Below are 16,622 nucleotides of genomic sequence, written 5' to 3'. Positions count from 1 at the left end.
AAGGAAACATAATGCACAGAAAAATATGATTTAAAAAAAGATATTCAGGACCTTTATGAAAAAATTGGCTGAGAAAAAATAGCGTTTAATCTTGCAGCAAATGTCAACAGAGAGAGCTGTCACCTCAACAGTAACAGTAATATGATGTTACATTATTAGTGATGGCAAATACTGCTTGGACCAATGATTTCCAAATAGTAAAGACAAGTAGGATTTAAAACCTGGAATGTGTCCAACCACTAATGTGATCAAATTACTTTAAGTTCATTCAATAATACAGTGACATATAAAGGTCAGAAGAGACAACTGAGACTACTGAGCCACTGACTCATCTGTATCTCAGTTGTGATTATGTAACTGAATGAACTGAAAGTAACCCAAGCAGCAGATTATGACAAACCCCAAATGACCTGTTGATGTATTTATGACCTAACTGGACAATCTATAATATTATTATGATGCCAGCAGATGAGTTCCATGTATTGTAAACATCAAACTACATTGTAATATGTATTTTTCGTCCTGAAAGCACGGACAAATGCAAGAGCATGTTTACAGTGCATGTGCACATGTTTGCATGCAAACATGCGTACACACACTCCAAAGAATTAACACTGAAACACAGTGAGGCATTACGTCGGTGTTGTGCTGTAGCAAGGTGGATGGAATTAGCTCTTCCTCTCTTCCCAGTGGCATAAACGCCATCACCTTAAATCCTTGGTAAAGCCTGCTAATCCATAATCCCAGTGGCCCTTCATTGGCCCCTTTAATGTCTGTGCAAGGACTGTCCAACAATACACAGGTCTGGATGTGATGCAGAGCGTGATGTAGCTCTGAGGTCTGATTGGCTACCCCATATTTCATCTTCCCTGGTCGGTTCATCATCCAGTCTAAAAAAATGAAAGGAGAATGTTGTCATTAACACACAGTAGGGTTTGCTGCTGCTTTTTAGGGGGGTATGTCTGCCTTTGTAATTCTTATATAAATACATGTATGAACAAAATAAGATTAGCTGTTGATGGTAACACTTTATATGTATCCTTGTATGGTTGTATAAATTGGTAGGATATGGAAAATTCAGAGTTTTTTAAGTGGTACAGTTTGTAAACTACACTCTATTGTGGTTGAAAAGGTAAGCAAATAAACAACTGTAAGTATATGTAAACATACAAATGAATATTTACTTGGTTACCAAGCCAATATCTGTTTGTTCAAAATCCCAGTTGTTTTTACATATATTGCTTATAAACTCCACCAACTCTAGGATATTTTTCTGGTACCTTCTGAAAAACCTAAATATAAATGGGCACTTTTCAGCTGTACTAACTAAACACATCTCAGTTTACCTTAAAAATAGTGTCAACTTACAAAAACAAATTTCCAAGAACTTATCAAGGTACATTTAAGTACTTATGTGATATCATAATATGGGAAACACTCACCCCTGTGTACATATTGCTGGCTCACTTCCACAAGTCTCAGCCACTGAGATGCCTGGTGATCGTGGTGGAAGATTTAGACTTGGCCTTCGGTCTGAATGGCTTCGTCGGATGAAAGGTCGAGGTCCTTGAACAGACACAGGAAACCTCCCTCGACCCCCCCAAGAACGTGAGAGAAAAGAGACACCAGTAGAGGTCCATGCTTGAGGGGGTTGGGGAACTGGACAAGGTTGGGCCTCAAACATGGATGGAGAAGCAGGACAGAATACCGAACGTGCATTACTGATCAACCGAGCAGAAGATAAGTCTTCAGTGCTGTTCTCTCTTGACCATCTTTGTATTTTTGGTGAAGCTGGTGGAGATGGTGCTTTGAAAGGGTACGAAGAGGATGGATTTGAGTTTAAAATGTTCTGCTTTGTAACAGGTGGGCTGGGGAGTCTCCTCTGAACTGCTGGTGGTGTGGGAGGTTTTCTATTGGTGGGAGGGCTAGCCGAAGTAGGTGGAGTAGGTTGCCTTTTGAAGTTGTGAGGACTGGGAAGTCTTCGATGCAAGCTGCTTGGGGTAGAAGGTGTGGATGGTAACATTCGCCCCTTAGGCATGGGTGGGGTGGCAGGTGGGTGGCTATTGACTACTGAAGAAGGAGGCACTGTAGACAATGTAGTGTTAGGTCCAGGCACTGAAAGGTTGCTATCATCTTGTAAATCTGTTGATTCTTTTTGACTGGCAGATGGATTTGTTGTTACATAACTTGTTGATTTCTCTGACTGAGAATCTGAAGAGTGTGTTAGTTTTAAGTGTATGATCTTTCTAGCTTGTCGAGACAGAAAGGAATCCTTTACCTTTCCTGGGTCTGTGTCAGCTTGACCATGTGGTTGGCTGACCTTTGATTGAGCAGATGTGACATGTTGTTCCTCTCTAGCAGGAAAAATAACCTTGGAACCTTGTGGAGGGCCTCCTTTGCTTGGCAACACTGACACTGACTGAAAAGTGGCCCTCAGTCGCTGCGATACGACAGCCCTTTTTACCACAGGTGATTTGCTGACTTTTGTAGCCCCATCATCTGCTACGCCAGTAGGGGGACTGTGAGCACTTTCGAAGGAATTGTCCAGTAATACTTCCAATGGAGGTGGAGGAAGACTGTCCAAATCTAAATACTCTGTCTTCTCAAATGACATGGATTCAGCTCTACAGCTTGTTATCCCAGTGCGAAGCACAGCCTCTACATTTCCTAAACCTGGTAGCACAGGAACACCACACTTCCGTACACCTTTGAGAGGCCCCAAAACTTTAGGGTCTTCTAGCTCCTCTATTCCTTGAGTGAAGGTATCTATCAGTTTTTTGACTGAATTCCTGCCTCTGCACAGGCCTGAAGATGGCCTTGGTGATGAAGGAGGACTAGGGGGTGGTGTGGCTTTTATAGGACCCTTTGCTGTTTTCTTGTCTTTTTGTTTATTGTCTTCTTCTGCATCACTAGTTACTTCTTGTTTCCTGTTGGTACGCTTTGTTATTCCTGCTTTGTCTTTAAGCGGTTGAGGATTGCTGTTTTTCTCTAGTGAGGGCTGTCTGCGATTTGTTACTGGAGATTGTGCTGGTGAGGTCCCTTGATTTTGTTTTCCAGTCACTTTGCTTTTACTCATTCTCTGCAACCTTTGATTTAAATTCTTCTGAGTCCTTTCTAGTTCAAGAAGAGTAGGATCTTCACCTTTGCTTCGCAGGGATTCTGCAGAACGGGAACGTTGCTCCTTAGCTGCTGGGGTTGTTTTTACCACTGCCCTTCGAACAGGTGCTGTGGTTTGAGGTCTCTTTGGAGATTGTTCCCCCTCATCAGTCCACTGGCGTCTACTGATTTTCGGGCTGCCCACTACCTTTGTTTTGGCACTGGCGTTTGGTGATGAGACATACTGTATCCTACTACTAATAGCTTTTTTCATTTTCAGGGTCATTTCTACATTTTCAGGATTCTCTATGCGCTTTGGGTGTATGCGGCGTGGTTGTTGTTCATGGTGTACAGGTGAAGAATTTGATCGCTTTTGAAACGTTACTTGCCCATCTCCCTTACCTCTATCCATCTTATCATCATCTTCATCATCTTCCTCCCCATCATCAAAGGAGACAGATCCTAGCAATGAGTCTCTTTGCTCATTAGCCATTATGGTACATGCAGAACCTATTGAGTTGAGGGAAGTGAGGGAAACACTTGGACTAATTTGATGCACAAACTTCTGCCTTAATGCTCCTTGCCTAATGTTCCTGGAGGTGTATCCCATAGGAGTAGTTCTATTTGTCCCAGTGGACTCACAACTTTCTCGTCTAAGGCGTCTTTCAGATCCAGCAAGGGATTCACTCTCAGCTCCAATACCACTGTCCTCACTAAAGAGAGCAGAATCCTCTGGCCCAGGCTTTCGCAGAGAGGCCATTTCAATGCGAGATAAGAGTTGCATTAGTCTAGTCTCTACTGCACGTTTGACTTTCAGTTTCTCCTCTAAAAGCTCTGAGACACAGGCAAAGTACTCCACTGCCTCCTCCAAGGCAGAGTCCCCAATTCCTCCAACAGTCTGGCTTACATTCCGCATTCTTTGTGTGGTGTACTGAAGAAGCTGCTGCAACAAATCCGGTGGGGGTTCAATATTAGCAGAGCCAGATTTCAGAGGTGGAGAAGAAGAGAGGTTTTTCATTTGGCTGGGCCAAGCAAGATGTTCTCCATTTTCTTTTAAAACTTTTTCTCCCTCATCTGCCATGTCTTCCAGTAAGTGAATTGATTCCTCATAACGCAGAGCCATAAAGGCAACCATAGGCTGAACAGACGTCCGAGTTTGGGTTGCCTGTTCCAACAGTCCAAGTAAAATATCATATTTGTTTATATTAGGATTCAAAAAGGCATACGCAGCTTGGTGAGCTTTTACCAGAGGCTCTGGGAAGTCCACTTTCTGTTCAACAGGTAGTTTGTCCTTGTCTTTCTTTTTTAGCACTTTCACACCTCTGGTATTTTTCTTAGTTTTTCTGCCAGGCTTTTTCTCTGTTACATCCTGCTTGTCCCCATTTTTCTCTTTTTTCTGTGACATAGTGTTGTTCTCCAGTCCTTGACTCCCCAATTTATTCATGTTTACTGCTTCTGGGGCTAACTCAGTCACAGATTTCTTTTTTTGTGGTGTCAGAGGTGCTTCTCTTTGAAATACCTGGGTTTGTCCAGCTGCCTTCCTCTCCTTTGTATCCCCATCTGTTGTTTCAGTTGAATTACGATTCTCTCCGTCTTCAAACTGGGACTCTCTGGGGCTTTCTTGGGGTGTAGGGGGCAGCATTCTGCCCTTCCTCAAGGGACCCAAAGCCCCAAAATTGTTACCTTTTGATGGTGAGCAGCCCATTTTAGATGTTTTTGTATATGCTTACTTTTCTGTCTTCTTAGTAACACCAACACAGGAGAGAGTGCAATGAATGATGCAAAGAATAGCCAACGTCCTTAGCCACCTGCTGTATCCGTCAAATTCAGATGGCCGAGGTTGTTGAGTTGGATGAGATCCCTTTCCATGAAGATGCTACCAAAACAAAATATTGATAAATCCATGTTTTTAAATCCCGTCCGCCTGTCAGAGATAGGCAAAATAAATCCACAGATCGGAGGTCATGTTTATTAAAAAAGAAATCCTTGTTGCTGCTCTGAAACACATCCCTCTGTATCTTAGAGAGGACAGGCAGCTGAGAGGATTAGTAAGGCTTTCAGTGAACTCCTCAGCATGCACATATGTCACGTTAAAGCATATAAAACTCACCTACTTGTAAGACCATAAGCTCATTTGTGTAATGAGGGCTGGGCTCAGGTGGTTTTTTTATAGCCTGCACAACAATATATCCCTATTTAGACCTTTAGACCATTTTCATAGCATAAAAAGAGGGGGGAAAGTATGTCATATAATAAAGTAATATAAAATATATAATATATATAATAAGTAATATAAAAAAAATCATTTTCAGGGCATTAATAACGTAAATTAATTATTTTGTCTTATCATCTGTTTATATGATTGCATTGTTTGCATATATATATATATATATATATATATATATATATATATATATATATATATATATATATATATATATATATATATATATATATATATTTATATATATATTATGTCACATGTCATATGAATTTGAAAATTAATACTATTGTAAGATTTTCAGCTGACATGTTTTCCAAAAAGTAAATAAAGTTATTTGGATTGATTTGCTGATCCTCTTATAACTTCTATATCCAGCATCAATTCACTGGAACAGTGAGGCAAGCTTTAAAATAACCTGGACTACTGTACCTCTCTGTCTCTAAATAAAGACCTATTCCTGGTAACATTAACAATGGATTTATCTCTCGGCCATGCCATAAACAATATATTTTTAAATTCCTCTCATGTTACATGTAGTCACAACATAGCCCATAAGAAAGAATGACAGTGTGTTCCAATTGAGGATAGCATTACAATGCACTGTAAAGAAAGGGAAACTGATAGGCAGGTGTACACTAATCCATCTCCTAACCAATTTCCCCTGACAATCCCTGGTACAACATTCATTTAAAATAACATAATTGATTTGCATGTTTTGTTTGTCTATTAATTTATTTGTTTTGCCTTTTTTGTTTTTGTCTTTTTGTTTTGTTTCAATATACCCACACAATGTATTTTGTTTTGTTTTGCACTAATATTAACAATAAAAGATAAAGAGAATGAGCCTCTTTTTCAATGATACAGCTCTTTCTCCTTTATGACTTAACCTGCTCATGCAAAATTGCCTGTTATGTTCTGATATCAATTAGTCAGGGTGAGGGCTAACTGGTGGTTTCATTTCTATAACATTGCGTCTTACTTTAGATACTCATTATAAAGCCTTAATGTCAAGGCTGCATTAGTACCCCCAAGGTAGCCCCTGGGCACTGAAGCTTATGTCCCCCAAGCAACAACTTTTATTTTATTCTGATTGGAGGACGCTGCTGTCAGGTGGAAACCATGTAACTCCATATTTTATTGTAGGTTTCTGACAGTGACCATAATTATCAACATCAAGAGAATGGGTCAAGCCTTGTGTTGTTTTTCTGTAGAGCCCCACTAAAAAAAAAAAAAAAAAGCTGCTTTTTTTTCCTCCCATCATTGAAGGCCGCAAATCGCAATCTGTTCAAGTGCCCAGGGGCCCTTGATGCTTAATCTGAAAAATATAGTAACAATAGCTGTCACATTAATGTAATTTAATGAAAAGTTGAGTCTGAAATGTTGTGAGGTAGAAGTATAAAGTGCCATAACATTTAAATACTTGAGTAAAGCATTTTATTGTTGAGTAAAAGTACTTTCCACCACTGCTTTCCTCAAGCTAGTAGGACATTCTAGAAGGCCTGTTTATTTTAACCAGGCTCAGTTTAGACAACTAACACTTTATATTCTGTCAAGAGTGTTTTAAATAACATTTCGAAAATCTACTTTTGTTCTATTATTACATTCATTACATGTATTTATCATAGCTTAGGTGTAGCAACAGGGGGCTCGTCATTACTAGAAGTAGGAGTAGAAGGAGTAGAAGAAGAAGAGTGCGCGTCCCCGTGTGAAGGTGTATTACTTGGCGCGGATCCTGAAGCGCGTTCTCAAGTTACCAACTCCTCTCGCCAGTTGTCAGTGCACTGTCACTGATGACCGCTTTATTCTCATTTAAAGCGGGTTTTATCATGATTACAGTTGACATTTTGTCATGTCAGTAAGAAGTAAATTCACTTCATGTTTCGGGACTATCAAAATCAGTGTGTCAGACGTGAGTTGAACTCAAAACGAAGAACTTTTTGGTTTGTTTCTTGCTAACTTAACACAGCGAACTAACTCAACGCTTCTCCAGCTTCACAAGTTACTATAAGATCTTCACAGGTGAGGAATGAGTTAAGAATGACATTAGTAGTTTGGTTCCTGTTGACTTTAAATTCAACCGCAGCTACACGTGACCTCATTTAGTTTATTGAACCACTGCTGATTAAAAAGTAGGTTACACACAATGACATAACAGTAAAGGTATCTTCTCTAGGAGCTGGTGAATGTGCCTGGTAGCTGCTTGTTATGTTATAGTGGATCTAAATCAGACACTAGGTTAATGCTGTGTTGTGTTATATGACAGGAGACTTTCAGCTTATCATTTAAAGTGAATTGAAGTCACATCTCTTTTTCCCCTTCTTGCCCTCTAGCTCCTCTGAGACCTCATCACTACATCACCGCATGAGCCAGACTACAGGAGCATGATGAAGCATACATCCAGCTGGTGCCAGACCCCCCCCTCAGTGACCATCCGGGTCAAACCCAACAGCGCTCGCTCCCTCCAAATCAGAAGAGGTCTGCGGATGAAGAGGGCCAACGGCCAAGATGCACAGGGCCCGCCGCAGAAGAGCCAGTCGAGCAGACGTAGGGAGGAGATGCATTACCCCAAAATGAGCTTGCCCCCAACTATTGTCATTCAGCGGCAGGAAATGGCTTCCTACTTCAGACTTTTTGGTGAATGAATAGTTGCATCTGAGTGGTGAAAGTTAGTTTTGATTATATAAATAAGCTGGAAACACTTGAATATTAAACAGATGTGTTTGGTTACAGCTGATGACCTAATCCTAGATTTTCTGTGGATGGACTGTTGCTGTAAAATGACAGACAAGGTAAAGTAACAACCCCTCCCAAGAAATTATGATGCTTACACTCAACAGGCTCTGATTTGTCCCTCTAATTTTTCAGTATCTTCTCGCCATGACCTTTGTGTACTTCAAAAGAGCCCATTTCACTCTGGCTGAATTCACCAGGAGGAATTTTTTCATCGCGCTGTGAGTTCAGAGAAAAAGAGTCGAAAATTCTGCTTTCATATTTTGTGCCACTGCTTTCGCTCCTGTTGTTGATTTCTTGGCAATTCTAGATAATGAGCTTGTGTGCGCTCCCGTCTCCATATTTAGGTATCTCGCCAACACCATGGAGGAAGACGAGGAGGAGAATAAGTATGAGATTTTTCCATGGGCGTTGGGCAAGAACTGGAGGAAGCAGTTTCCCCGCTTCCTCAAGCAGCGAGACAAGCTGTGGACTCGCATCGAGTACAGAGCCGCTGTCAGCAGGCGCTGCTGTGAAGAGGTAAACACCAGTAAAATTGCCTAAAGGTTGGCGGGCGGGGGGGCTGATGAATGAGTTTCTCTGGGTTATGTTTTTGCAGCACTGAGCAGTTTTTATTGCTCGGGTTTTACGCCAGAAGTTCTGTCGATGTGTTTATTTATTTATTCGGTTTTTTTGCAGTGATGTGCTTTTCTCTCTCTCTCTCTCTCTCTCTCTCTCTCTCTCTCTCTCTCTCTCTCTCTCTCTCTCTCTCTCTCTCTCTCTCTTTCTTCTTGCTCTCTGTGGTGTTGACTACATCTCTGTTTACCTCGTCTGTGTCTCCAGGTGATGGCCATTGTCCCCTCTCACTTCGTGTGGCAGCGGGAGCGGTTGGAGCACCACAGCGGCGCCCAGCGGCAGTACGGCGACCGAGATCAAGCCAAGATGCCCCGCGGGCCCACCGCCTCCCCGCTCCTCTGCGCCCTCTGTAACCGCACCGCCAGATTAGATCAGGGCCCGGACTTCTCTTCGTCTTCTTCCGGAGGCTCCTCTGGGCAGGCCCCACACCCCTTGCCTCCACACCCATTCACCTCCACGCTGGGTTTGGAGAAAACTCCACCCAGGGCCACTGCCTCTAACAAGAAGGTGACAGCGACTAAACGCCAGGCGCAACATTCCTCCTGCTGCTGTGCTGAAAAGGTTCCCAGTAGGTACCATCCATCCATCCATAACTGCAACAAATCTCATATTAAAGGTGCTCAAATCAATATTTGTATATAAACATATGGATCACAGGACTGTTAAAGCAATGTGTTGTAGTAATGAACCTGCAGATAATTAGAACATGCATCTGCATCTCTCCAGGTTTAAATTAGCTCTCATCACTCTGGTTTTCCAACATCAGACAGATGTTTTCAAAGAGAAAAAAACAACTGTACACTACCGGCTCAGTACAAAACAGCAGAAAGACAAAATTAGCAAATATCTGAAGCATTTAGCAGCTAAGGAACCAGATATTTCTCTCAAGAGTCTTTGGAGAGATAAAACAGCTGAAAGGAGAGACAATGTAGACACGAATCATAATGTGGACTAAAAATGTAGTTTAATGTTCTTCATATCTTCTGGGTTTGCCATAACAACTTAAAAGGTGATTATTTGTATTTAGGACTTTCAAACATACACAAATTAGCTTTAATTTATCTGAGTAGTTGCAGATCACTGATTGGCTCTTTGAATGATATTCATGAAGTTTGAATCTGTTTAAGCATACTAATAATTTTTTTTTTTTTAATGTCAGTGTTGTGTTTACTGATTCTTTAAATCACTGTGTACATCCCAAGTCTCTTAAATTACATCCACATTTCCCTCACGTGTCTTAGTCCCTCCCACCATAAAGGCTTGAGAGAGTCACAAGGAAACAAAGCCAAGAGAGAGGAGACGATGAAATCTGTTTTCAGATACGTGAGACGTCCTCTCCTCTGTAGCGTCACGCCAAGCGACATCGGTTTCAGCTGTCAGTCAGCAACAACAGCTGCAGCTGTTTCTCATGGAGTTTGTGTTTGTGCACATGTGCTCTGTGCTGACTCACAGTTATCACTGCCAGCAGCTGTTTCTTCTCTGCAGCCTGTTCACTGTTTGAAAAACACCTGCAAAAGTCGGTATCTATACTGTGTGCTGAGTCCTGCTCAGAGGCAGAATGCATTTTTATTATTTATTCATTATTTATTGATATCCTGATGGTGAATTCATTATTTAATAACCCAAAATATATGATCAAAGTGTCTTTTGAACACTGGAAATAAATTATTGGGCTACAATATTGAAATAATGTCACTCATATCAAACCAGCAATGATGATAATGTAAAATATAAATGTGTTTCAAAAGAATTAAATTTTATCCATAATAATAGTCGATGGGAAAATAGCAGATTATGAAAAAAATCGTCCTAATAAATGAAGAAAGCTGTTTGAATTGTCAGTCTGATTAACACAAATATAGAGATGTTTAGCTAGATGGTGAATTAGAAAACATAAAATAGAAAACTTGGGAGTGATCCACTTTTTCACAGTTTAATCTGTAATCTGTCTTCACTCCTGTATGAAACTGCAGTGATGTTGTGATGTAACAGATCCGTCCAATTACCTGCAGCCGCCAATCAATAACCGATATCCAATAAGGAGGTGTGTTATCTGGTAAAAGACTTCTATGTTTCCTCCAGATCCCTCCTCACTCTTCGATCCTCAGAGCAGAAATGAGAGACTTGGGTCATCCTTAGAATAACTCGCAGACCAAGTGAGGATAGAGAAGCAAGCAAATATCAAATCAGAGACTAAGGATTGTACCTTCTGTATATTCTGGACACATCACTCCCTCCCTGATGTAGCATGGTGGAATCGTTCTCTCTTTTTTCCACCTCAAACTTTAGTCTTGTTACCTGTTGTGTGTAGATGCGATTTAGCCGGATCACACCTGGGAGCTATTTCACTAGGCAGGATTAGAAAGTGACACTGGCAAAGATTTTTTAAAATCCCAGCGCTTTGAAAAAGAGAGCTTGAATGTTTGATTCAGGAATAGGATTTATTTTTGCAGGTTAATCGCTATTAATAATAAAAATTTCGCAAGTTATTCATGTCTTTTGCTAAGCGGGTCAGCATACTGGAATTTATTTGTACGCAAACAAAAAAGAGGGAGTACCTTTCTCTCAGTTTTATCTTCATGGCACGTAATGCAATTGATCTAAAGCACAAGAAAAAAAGGAATATAACTGCTTTGTTCATCTGTTTTTCTTCAAACATTCCTGCTGCTTGTACAAGATTGAAATTATTGGACAGAAACTCACTTTCACTCAACTCCATCTTCTCTTTCTGTTAGGGGATAAGTCCTCTGGATCCCTACACGACCCCTCCATGGACTGGATCGGCAAGGAGTAGAGCATCACCTAAAACCTCATCAGTTTTCACACCGTTCCTCTTTCTTCTTTTTTTACACTGACAGTAGCAGCTGTGTGTGTGTGTTAACTTTAACACTGCTGCTGCTGCTGCTCCTGAAGTAAAAGTCTGAATCACAAGCGGAACTCATTAGTTTTTATCGACTAGGATACAAACATTAATACTCAAGTCAACATAAATGATCCGAAGCTAATTTCATCCTGGAAGTTAAAATGTTGTGGTAAGAAAAAAGCTGTAACAATGAACTTTATGTACATCATCCTTGTAATATTTTAGTTTAATCTACACTTATTTATTTATATATTTATTTATTTATTTATTTACCGATGCACTCGTGGTGGGATTATTTTTTGCCAACCGATATATTCACACACGTTAATGTTGATCTAACTTTTGGCTGTATTTCACATGCGGGGGGAGTGTTAAGTATTGTTGCCGATGTGCCTGTTCAACTCTGCCAAATTTGTTGTGGAGTGAATAAAGATTTGTGCTTTTCAGATGAGAGATGTGTCACATTCCTGGTAGTCCAGCTGTGTTTTGTGATGAGTCACACATCTTTACATAACTGCACACCGTGTGGCTTGTATTGTTTTTATTGTGGTGGATTTCTGTCTTGACATTTACATGATAGATTTGAAACACGTTAAAAATACATATCAGTACATTTTCACTATTTATGAAATTATTTACAGCAAAGAGATAATTTAGTGCACGTGTTAAAGGATGAATCGATCATCTGTTCTTTGGTTCCTCACAGGTGGAGCAGCTACTGCACACACTTCCTCAGTTTCACCAGGAATGCTGAAAACAAAGAGTAAGAGTGTTTATTTATAACATCATCATCTTCCTGTGTAATCTGTCAGCTGCTACAGATGTGCTGAATGTCTGACCTGTGTGGCACATCTGTTCAGGATGAGGTCTGGCGATGTATGGAATGCTCCCAAAGGCTGGGCTTCCCTCTGTGGTCACCTCTGCTAAAGTAAAATAATGATGTTATACACATTAGCTGTACACAAACATGCTGAGTCATCAATTTTTTTTTTTCCCATTCACCTTCATCCTCCTCTGATGTCGCATTCTCCTCTCTCTGTTCTTCATCCAGGACGGGAGCTTTCCTGATGCAGTGCCGCCCGTCTTTCTGGAGGGCCGGAGCCACCAGCCAATCCCGGACCGGGACCTCGATGATGCGTTCACACAGCAAAGGGAGCGCCAGACATCTGACCCCTTCCAACAGGTCGATGACCTGTGTTATACTGTGTTACAGAAGGAGAGAGAGAGAGCAGTTAAGTTCTCTTCTTCTCTTTATGTGTGTGTGGTTACTTTGCTTAGAAGTTGTCCCACCTTTTCTAAGTAAAAAATATATAATATCTTTCAACTGACTGGATGCAACTAACAATTTGAATGTGTCACCTTGAGCTCTAACTGAAAATAACTGTTAGATGCAGCTCAAAAATATAGTATTCAAAAGGTAGGAGTGTGCATAAAAGATTAGTTTATTTATTTGAACATGTTAAAATGACAAAATAAAATATATAGGCTGCAAAATATTAAAAAATAGAAATGACAGCAACATTTTAGATAACAAAATAAGAACCATTCAAAGCCAAAAAAAACCTTCAAAACAAGAGAATAAAGAATCAAATAGATGTGTAAAATGTGTTTTTTTTTTAGCTATGTTATGAAGTGTTATGAAATATCAGAGATTTGTCTCTGATTGGATGCGAGATGAATTGTGCATATGTGGTAGTACATACTGATATATATTCAATACATTCTTTAGGTCTGTAAAAAGACAAATTATTGGACACCATACTATACATGTATTCAGCTGTCAGGACCAAGATATATAACCCAATTATATCATGCCTTTCATTTTCTTTACTCCTTGCTTAATCATGGTTCATTTTTATATTACAGGATATTATATTTTGCAAAAAATAGTCCCCTACAGATTCTTATTTTATTCCTCTTTGAGCAACATTTACTAGAAACTACAGTGCCCAGCTGTTTCAGGAAATACCTGCCCCCTTTTGTTTACTAGACAATGAAAACCCCATATACTCTCTTCACTGGCTCAATAAACAAAAGCAAATGGATTTGTCAGCATATACCTGAAGAGGGTCAATGACTGAAATGTTGTATTTATGAAAAAGTATCTTTATTGAGCAAGTAAAGACAGTATATGTGTTCACCCCACCAACGCATCTGTCAACAAGACTACTCAGGTTTGTCGATCGTTTAATAAAAAATGAAATGAGATTGTGATGATTTTTCAAAGATTTACAGGATATACAAATGAGTTTATTGCTGAGAGCTACAGATAGAATAGAGAATTCAACAACTGTGCATATCATGGTGTTAGGTCATGTGGAGATACTTACTTGGCGAGGTAAACGGTACACACAGCTCCGGAGTGCAGATGTGGAATGATAGTGGGTAAAACCAGATGTGGGTTTATCAGGTCAAGAGCAACCTGCAACAGACACAATCAGAATAGCAAATGAGCTGCTGTCACTTCATCTAATTCCACTGCCTCCGCATCCACACCCTTAAACCCCCGACACATACTGAATTGAAGCCCCGACCGGCGAGGAGAGAGGAAGCCGTGCAGAGGTCGGCGTTGTGAAACCGGACGTTGTCGGGCCACTCCTCCCCTCGCCGCACGCTCCACGACGTCCTCCAGCGGTTGTAGTTCAGCACGGCTCTCTTGTAATGATCCTCCCTGATCTCCACGCTCAGCACGCTGCCCTTGGAGCCCACTGGGAAACAAACATTAACCATTACATACAAAAATAAACTAAATACTGATATAATAAAAACATACTTCATCTTTTCTGTAAGTAGTTGAAGATATGAAATTGTGAAAACTTGACATTTCACTTTAGTCACTTTCTTTCATGACAGTCCTATGATGTCACTACTTTCTACTCTTGCTTGATGTATATCTTAATGTAATACACTGAACACAAATTATGGGTGAGATATACAAGTCAGATGCATTGAACCTGTGTATGTTTAACAATTCTTCTTTCTCTAACATTGTATGTATTTATATGTTATTTAAGAAGGCTGATAATAAAAGCAACTTTAAACTCTAATCAATTAAATGTATTCAGTGGACTGAGTTTAATGTATGCTATCACTTTGATGTGAGTGGACCAGATCCAGAATGCAGACCTGCTCGGGACAGGAACAGAGACATGGCTCCTGATCCGGAGCCAGACTCCAGCACGCAGTCTCCCTCTGTGATGTCCATCATCATCATCATAGTAGCTGCATCCTGGGACGGGGAAAAAAGAAATTGACCACAAAATCTGTAAGAATTTCAAAATGATCAATGTGACCTTGACACAACTTACACAGCACATACCTTAGGGTAGGCGATGGCCGGGCCTCTCCTCATATACAGCACGTATTCATCCAGACTGGGCCGTCGTATGAAGATGGCAGAGCCTCTGCTGGTCTTCATGGATTGGCCTGCGAGCTGCCCGGCTATGTCGTCGTGCAGGATGATCCCCCACTGGCTCTGCAGGCGCACTCCCTTCACAAGCTGGAACATCTTCCTGAACTCCACCCGTCCTTTTTTACGATGCTCACCCAGCAGCAACTCCCCAAACCCAATCAAGCTCTCCCCTGGAAGAGTGGGCGGTGTCCACATGTTCTCCTCAGGGTGCACTTCATCATTTAACTGAGTTTCAGATACATGATGTGTAGAAGAATCTGTATGGATTACTTCTTCTGCAGATTCTGTGACTGATGCATGCTCATTTTGTTCTTGCTGGTTCTGCTCTCTCAGCTGCATCACCTCGGGGGTCAAGGCATCCTGGGGCAGCAGGTGACTGATCCTCTCCAGTGGGGACAGGGGTCTCCTCCTCCTGGACAGCAGTGCTTGTGTGGATGTCAGCTCGGTTTTTAAAGGTGGCGGGTCTGAACTGTCTTTGTCATTCTCGTTACATTTCATACAACTAGTAGCAAAAGTCCTGATCTCCTTTTTACTCTGAGTGAGTCTCAGGAGAATGTGTCTGTGCCTGTGATGCGCTTGGCTGGATGCGCAAATACGCACCAGTCTGTGCGCAATCAGAAGTCCATTAAGTGGCATTTGCACAGCCATTACTTCAAATGATATAAACTAAAGGGAAGGATATGTCTCCAGATGTAATGTGTATGTTTGATAAATACACAACTCTAATGAATAGAACAACAAACCTTCTCTCACAGTGTGACAGGCACAAACTGGATCGTCTTCATGTCTCCTTTCTCCCTGCTGTATTTACAGAGGAAGGAGGTCACCATGCTGGAAAACACACGTGCAACAACGTCATAAGTGGGCGACAGGTGCAGTCGTTGAATTGAACCAGCAGAGGGAGATATGATAACTGCAAATCATCCATTCTGCAAATGCATTCATGGACGATTCATTCAGAGCTCAAATGTGCATCATATTATGAAACTCAGCTGTCTGCATGGAAACTTAAAGTGCTCTGTAACTTGTTGAGTGTGGAGAAATTGTGGTAATAATAAACATAATATATTTTATTTTTGATCATGCCTATTTGGAATAAAATGACAAAACTTGCTATTTAGCAGTGAAAGTGATCTTAGAATTCAATTATCTCTCCTTACACTGCCCACAATGTATAGTACTGAAACCACAGAGCAAATAATTCAGGTCATTCAATCAAACATACTTCATGAAGCTGTCCCATTTTGAGATATTTAATCTAAATCATGTGAATTCACTTGTAAATTAAAGTTTATTATTATTTGAGCATTGACATGTGTGTATTGTAATCATAATTATGAATGATTATTATTATTGTTGTTATTATTATTAACCTTTTAAGTTAGTTTTTCATTTAATTATTACAGAACATGCATAGGTCATGTCAGTGAAGTACACATTGAAACAATCTAAAGTATCCCAGTCTTCTTACAAAGATTTGGTGGTGTCTTTGTCATGAGTTTTATAAACAGTCCATTTATCCCATTTTCCAATAAAATCAAGTAGAGTTTTTAATTCTAATAATAACGTTTGGTGCAATAACACATGGCGTTGCATTCAAGTACAGTAAAAAAAACAAAAAAAACCCCACATCTATGGTAAAAAAAGAAATCAGGATAATAATTTTATTTGTAACGCACTTT

The 16,622-nt window shown here is 40.4% G+C and overlaps 3 protein-coding genes across 4 annotated transcripts; 1 reads left to right on the top strand and 2 right to left on the bottom strand.

The window, feature by feature from the left end:
• Positions 1-766: 766 nt before the first annotated feature.
• Positions 767-4,801, bottom strand: pcare1 (photoreceptor cilium actin regulator 1). The gene is made up of 2 exons (XM_062439794.1): positions 1,443-4,801; positions 767-890 (listed from the first exon to the last, which is right to left on the bottom strand). Exons 1-2 carry the CDS (start codon positions 4,799-4,801, stop codon positions 767-769), a joined length of 3,483 nt encoding a protein of 1,160 aa, XP_062295778.1.
• Positions 4,802-7,701: 2,900 nt separating this feature from the next.
• Positions 7,702-11,459, top strand: spdya (speedy/RINGO cell cycle regulator family member A). The gene is made up of 6 exons (XM_062440803.1): positions 7,702-7,954; positions 8,051-8,109; positions 8,186-8,271; positions 8,398-8,569; positions 8,873-9,233; positions 11,401-11,459. Exons 1-6 carry the CDS (start codon positions 7,702-7,704, stop codon positions 11,457-11,459), a joined length of 990 nt encoding a protein of 329 aa, XP_062296787.1.
• Positions 11,460-12,084: 625 nt separating this feature from the next.
• trmt61b (tRNA methyltransferase 61B) lies at positions 12,085-15,743 on the bottom strand. 2 transcript variants are annotated; one of them, XM_062440665.1, is made up of 7 exons: positions 14,848-15,743; positions 14,655-14,757; positions 14,046-14,236; positions 13,859-13,950; positions 12,531-12,730; positions 12,368-12,451; positions 12,085-12,278 (listed from the first exon to the last, which is right to left on the bottom strand). In XM_062440665.1, exons 1-7 carry the CDS (start codon positions 15,586-15,588, stop codon positions 12,244-12,246), a joined length of 1,446 nt encoding a protein of 481 aa, XP_062296649.1. In that variant the 5' UTR covers positions 15,589-15,743; the 3' UTR covers positions 12,085-12,243. The 2 variants fall into 2 exon arrangements, with proteins under 2 accessions (XP_062296649.1, XP_062296650.1); XM_062440666.1 differs by having other exon boundaries at positions 12,368-12,448.
• Positions 15,744-16,622: the final 879 nt, after the last annotated feature.

This window comes from Scomber scombrus, chromosome 19 (assembly GCF_963691925.1).
Source record: "Scomber scombrus chromosome 19, fScoSco1.1, whole genome shotgun sequence".
NCBI classification, from domain to species: Eukaryota; Metazoa; Chordata; class Actinopteri; order Scombriformes; family Scombridae; genus Scomber; species Scomber scombrus.
Note: the sequence above shows the minus strand (reverse complement) of the source record. Positions and strands in the feature narration are given on the sequence as shown.

Bases quoted from the DNA above. Each gene is read 5' to 3' on its own strand.
- pcare1 (XM_062439794.1), bottom strand. From the start codon at position 4,801: ATGGGCTGCTCACCATCAAAAGGTAACAATTTTGGGGCTTTGGGTCCC. The intron at 891-1,442 runs GTGAGTGTTTCC...TCATTTTTTTAG, and splicing joins CCAGCAATATGTACACAGGG to ACTGGATGATGAACCGACCA.
- spdya (XM_062440803.1), top strand. From the start codon at position 7,702: ATGATGAAGCATACATCCAGCTGGTGCCAGACCCCCCCCTCAGTGACC. The intron at 8,110-8,185 runs GTAAAGTAACAA...CTAATTTTTCAG, and splicing joins GCTGTAAAATGACAGACAAG to TATCTTCTCGCCATGACCTT. The intron at 8,272-8,397 runs GTGAGTTCAGAG...CTCCATATTTAG, and splicing joins AGGAATTTTTTCATCGCGCT to GTATCTCGCCAACACCATGG.
- trmt61b (XM_062440665.1), bottom strand. From the start codon at position 15,588: ATGGCTGTGCAAATGCCACTTAATGGACTTCTGATTGCGCACAGACTG. The intron at 12,731-13,858 runs GTAAGTATCTCC...TCTGTAACACAG, and splicing joins TGTACCGTTTACCTCGCCAA to TATAACACAGGTCATCGACC. The intron at 12,452-12,530 runs GTGAATGGGAAA...ATTTTACTTTAG, and splicing joins GACATCAGAGGAGGATGAAG to CAGAGGTGACCACAGAGGGA.